Raw genomic sequence first — 5,326 nt, 5'->3', positions numbered from 1 at the left:
CTTCAAGGGCAGGAATTGGTGTCTACTTCAAGCCACAATCAAAGCTAAAGACTCAATTGAAGTGGATCAAGCCATAAAACAAGTAGGTAGACAGATATTGCTACCTACTTAATTGTCTAGTATCTCGAATTGGTGTCTACTTCAAGCCACAACGTCAGAATACAAAAGGACATGTCTAGTATCTCGGAACTCACTACCATCAACCAAGTTCCTTTGGGCACAATCATGTGTACCAAAAGTACAACATTTTTTGTGAAAATCATTCACAGAAGACTTAAGAACCCTCAACAACTCCAGTATCCACCTCCAATGCAACTCCGATCCGAAGACTGCTACTCATATCCTGCTACATTTTCATGTAACATGGTTTACTTTACCAAATGTTATTGATAAATCTTCTAGTATCACTTACCCTCATGTAATATGCCTTTAATGGTTCTAATAAATTTCATGCACCAAAAAAAAAGAGAATTTAATGAAAATAAATTTAAGACAATAATGACAAACTACGAAGAAAAACTTACAATACAGATATGCAACACCCTTCCTCACATATATATTCTCAGAAAATAAGCATTTCATTCCAAACCAAATTTTTTTACATCACTATGCAGCTGCATTTTGCTTCCACCTTTTGAGGGATAATAATGTCACCCCTGTTAGTAACCGTTTCCGTGTTCTTCATGGGTTCTTGGCTTTTTATGCTGGTATTTATGCTGATACCTTTTTTAGTTGATAAACTTTTACCCTTCATTTCCACTTTCTGCATTTCCTTCATAGAGTTCAAAGAGGGGCTGTTGATAGTCATAACATGTGAGTCCTCATTATAACTGGTTTTGCCGAATGAAGTAACAGTTGTCCAGTAATCATCTACATGAATTAACTTTTCCTTCTCCGTAGCAATAGATGTAGCCTGGTAAGCTAGATTGTGAACGATTGAACTGCATAACGGAAGCGTATCAATTGCTGCTGCTTCGACACACATATTTTTTATTTCTTGTTTAGGACACCCTACCGGTTCAATTGGATCATCTGTCAAAAACCAATATTTATCAGATGAGTATTTTCCTGGTAAGTAAATAGCTATATATAACACTATGATAAATAGTGACATAACATATGGAGTATGCTTATTGAATTCCATTATAGACAAGGCTATACCTTTTTCTAAGGCTGAAATAACTGAATGCTTATCAAACACATCCAAGCTGCATTTCGCATTTAGGAAGGCCACACAATCGATTTGAAAACCGAGCATACTTTCGTTTGCAGTTTCTAGCTCTTTAAATACAGTAACCAACCCACCGTGAGTTGGATCCTCCCTACGATCATGATCGTTATCCACACAACTTTCCACTATAGCATCTTCCAGAATATAAAAGGTCTCTGCAACAGAAGAGGATAAGTCATACCTACAATGGTTTATAATCAAGTCATTTTCCGAATTCGCCACTTCAGCTTTCTTACAGCTTAACTTCGGCTGACAATGAATATTTTCTTTAGATGGGCTGAACTGAGCAGATGATGGGGCAGTAAAGATTCTCATTTTATCTGCACCATCTCTTGAATGAGGGGAATCATAAGGTACACTGGAAACAGAGAAATCCATTCCTTGAAAAGTCTGAAGCCTGCTACTTTCCATAATTTGAGTTTCAACATCCCCGAAAACATCCATCTCCATGCTTAGATCACCCATATTATGTAGGGATTTATTATCTCTATCATGGTCTGCACCAACTACAGTCTGGCTAACCTCTTTCTTCTTAACAAGGTGAATCTCACCTTCCTCCATTATCGACCTTGTAAATGAATTGCTTAGCAAACAACTTTTCCCTTGTTTCGCGTTAATCTCACCAGTGACAATCAATGGTTCAATCATTGTATTAAGTTTTGTCAATTTAGGTACTTCAACCTCAGGAACCAACTCACTCAATGACTTATCTTTAATTAATTCCGCTTGAAAGTGAACATCGATATGCCGAAGATCAACTCCAGGAATAAGTTTAGTGGACAAAGATATGCACAAATCTGTCTCGTTACAATCTTGGCATATTCCATTCTTATCTTCTATTAGAACCTCAACATAAAACTTCTTACCACATTTAGAACATATTGTTTCATTTTTATGGCATTCGAGGTTCTCAATATTCAAAGAAGAAGATATAGATGCAGAAACCACATCAGCCTTTTGATGGCTCAAGTGTTCAGTTTCACATGGGCTAACTTCACATGTCATACCTTCAATTTTAGGATTGTGGATATCGATCTCAACTTTTTCATTCATTCTATTGACTTCATCATGAGAATCATTATTAGTTTCCTCTCTACATTCGGCATGATCATCCTTGTACAGATCAATAACATCAACATGTACAGAACTTGGATCACTGCTGGTTACAACTGAGGAGTTCTTTGAGTTCATGTGATGATATTGATACGAAGAATTTTCTTTCTCAACAGAGAAGGTAGTATTTGGGGCACTCAATAAAAGTGGTCTGAACTTAGCTTGAGGGGTTTTCTTATCCTAAAAAAGAAAAACAAAGAAAACCTAAATTATAACCACCATGCATTTCAACCTGTTATCTAAAGTTTTAATTGATGCTAACTCGTAATAATACTTACTTGCATACTTTAATCATGATAATATTTTTGTTTTACTTTAAGAAAAATTCGATTGGGTACTAAATTGCGTACCGTTTTCCGAAGTGCGGAGTAAGAAGATTTTTCCGTGGCAAAACTCGGAGATGGTGTTCTGGAAACCATCTTGGCAAATGTTGGGATTTTTTTATGTGGGAATATCCCAACTTTCCTTATGGAGAGGGAGGATGAACTTATACTGACAGACTGCAGAGAGCCTATATCATCATCACCCGATGATGCCATTGAGCATCTACTATAGGGACTAGATTGATCGCCATCATGACTGTATAAAGAACTTACACTTCTTGAAGCAGTTGGAGACATAGATTGCCTCCAGTATCTTGGGGATGAGTCAGTACCATTCCTTGATGCTGGTGATGAACCCCTTTCACTTCTCGATGTTGAGGGTGAACCCATGCTACTCTTTGATGATGGGGATAAACCCCTTCCACTCCTGGACGCTGGTGATGACCCCCGCACATATGATGTTGGACGGTCAGCTATAGATGTACGAAGATTTGGTGGTGTTTTTAAAGAGAAACCGGGATCATCGAATTGCCAGGCCCGAAATTTTGGTGAAGGAGAGCCACCACGACTTGTTTTTGCGGGAGAGGTTCTGCTCAAGCTCAAGCTCGTCGTTTGGAATGTTGTGGGTGGACTTTCTAGAGGTGGTGTTGAAGGCTTGTTTCGTGGATAACATGGACTACGCGTCTGAGCTCGTGATGAAGGAGTTGAGCTTGCACGAGAAGCACCTCCAGAAGCCGACGATGGTCTTCCTCTTGCTTGTGAGATAGGAGATGGACTCAACCTGTGCGGGCTTGCACTACTTCTATGATTCCTATAACCTTTCTCTGCCTGCCAAACATGACCATTATCAAAACCACTAGAATTTGAAAAATCTTTTTAAAGATGATAGACAACCAAACAATTGTATTCTATAGAAAAGAAATTAATAGCTAAAACCCATATCAGTACAATTATTAACTTACTCTGAATGATCTCGAGGTAGACAGTGGTTGACCTCTAGGCCTACCTACGCGAGAAGAAGTTTCTAATGATGCCTCGTTGTCCAGTGAAGTAGAGACAGGACTGCCCGGAGGAGTCAATAACCTTCAACACCGAATCATCGCATTAGTAACAGAAACAATGAAATATTTATCACAGGAAAAAAAAATACTCTATCTATTTCAAAAACATAGGTAAATAAAACTTTGAAAATCAACATATCTCTAAAATATTAATTTCAAATCCGCCATTGTTTATATTTTTCTCAAAATATGGCGCCCAAAATATGGGTGGATCCGCTCTCTTTAATAATTAGTCCGGGACCTTGCTTATTAATTAAATTGAAGTACTAGTCTATATATGTTATCGAAGAAATGGCATGATCGACATTAAAAAACTAGTAACAATACCCACCAATCATTCTTTCTTAATGAATTTCATGCTTCAGAAGGAAAAAAAAAATGTTTTTTGGTGAAGAAAAGCACTCACCAATCGTAATCGTGCTTATCACCTTCACCACTAAGAAGGTCAATGCTCTCGCCTCGAACTGGAATCGTGGTGCCTGGCTTTGAAGTCGAGAAGTGTCTCAATTTTGTAGCTGTAAGTTAATAATATAGACTTTGAACATTAAGAGATGCATATCCGAAAGTAAATGAATCAAAAACATAACAAGATGACAAAGTTTGGGATAAGATATTATTACAAAAGGATTCATCGAGATCATCATTGGGTTCTAACGAAAAATCATCTTCTTCTTCCATCTCCAAATGATTAAACAAATCAAGATCATCATCTTTCTCTTTAGTAAACTGCCCACCATCAAGAGTATCTCCTCGCTTATGATTCATCTCATTCGGTAAACACCTCCATGATGGAGATGGAGGCATTTTCAACACCGACCCAAACAAATATCTCGATCCAACCTCTCCATTATCTAAATGTAATATTACTCTTCCTTATTTTCTGTAAAGCCGAACTTATAAAATCAACACCGAAATGAAGAAAAAAAATCAAGCAGAACTCAGAAAACGGAGAAGAAGAATCAGAAACTAAGCTTACAGTATTTTAACGAAGCTGTACAAATGGAAACGAATAGATGATCAAGGAAAAATGATTATTATCTGAAGAAGTTTTCAAACTCAAGTTAGCATCATACGATGAAAAATGAGAAGGATAACAAAGAGAAGAAATGGAATGAAGAATTTTAACTCTGAATTTTTCTCTTCAAAATCTAAATTCTTTAAATATCGTTTATTGTCGAACAAATATTATATAGGGTAAAAGTTGAAATAAAATCAAATAGTTTTAATTTATTTTTGTTGCTAAGTTGAAGTAATTAAGTTAATTCTACAATCCCCAGATTCCCCACAGGAATCAAGTAACCTTTTTTTAAGGGTAAATTAATTTTTTTTTGCTTTTAGACTTTTTTTTTTTTTTTTCAAGAAAAGGCAAGGCCTGAACTGTATTGATAATGTCATATAATCTTTTTTCTTTTAGATAAAATGATAAATCATGCTACCTAATTTTTTAGGTAAATTTATTCATGTACAGTGATATCTGCAATATGAAGAATACTAATTATGACTCCAGAATATGGCATATTTAGCATCTCAAAATTTTACTGATATTTGGGAAGCATATTGTATTCTTTGAATAAATTATTAATAGCGATACAAGTTCA

The 5,326-nt window shown here is 36.2% G+C and overlaps 1 protein-coding gene across 1 annotated transcript; it reads right to left on the bottom strand.

Annotated features, from left to right (window-relative positions):
* Positions 1–506: 506 nt before the first annotated feature.
* LOC113292724 lies at positions 507–4,836 on the bottom strand. Its single transcript, XM_026541595.1, has 7 exons — positions 4,705–4,836; positions 4,349–4,608; positions 4,135–4,243; positions 3,630–3,750; positions 2,695–3,495; positions 1,162–2,524; positions 507–1,032 (listed from the first exon to the last, which is right to left on the bottom strand). The coding sequence occupies exons 2-7, from the start codon at positions 4,530–4,532 to the stop codon at positions 599–601; spliced, it is 3,012 nt and encodes a 1,003-aa protein (XP_026397380.1). The 5' UTR covers positions 4,533–4,608; positions 4,705–4,836; the 3' UTR covers positions 507–598.
* Positions 4,837–5,326: the final 490 nt, after the last annotated feature.

This window comes from Papaver somniferum, chromosome 7 (assembly GCF_003573695.1).
Source record: "Papaver somniferum cultivar HN1 chromosome 7, ASM357369v1, whole genome shotgun sequence".
NCBI classification, from domain to species: Eukaryota; Viridiplantae; Streptophyta; class Magnoliopsida; order Ranunculales; family Papaveraceae; genus Papaver; species Papaver somniferum.
This window is presented reverse-complemented; position numbering and strand designations above follow the sequence as displayed.

Excerpts from the sequence above, each read along its gene's own strand:
- LOC113292724 (XM_026541595.1), bottom strand. The coding sequence starts at position 4,532 with ATGCCTCCATCTCCATCATGGAGGTGTTTACCGAATGAGATGAATCAT. Across the intron at positions 2,525-2,694 it reads ACTCCGCACTTCGGAAAACG|GATAAGAAAACCCCTCAAGC; the intron begins GTACGCAATTTA and ends TTTCTTTTTTAG. Across the intron at positions 1,033-1,161 it reads TATTTCAGCCTTAGAAAAAG|ATGATCCAATTGAACCGGTA; the intron begins GTATAGCCTTGT and ends GGTTTTTGACAG.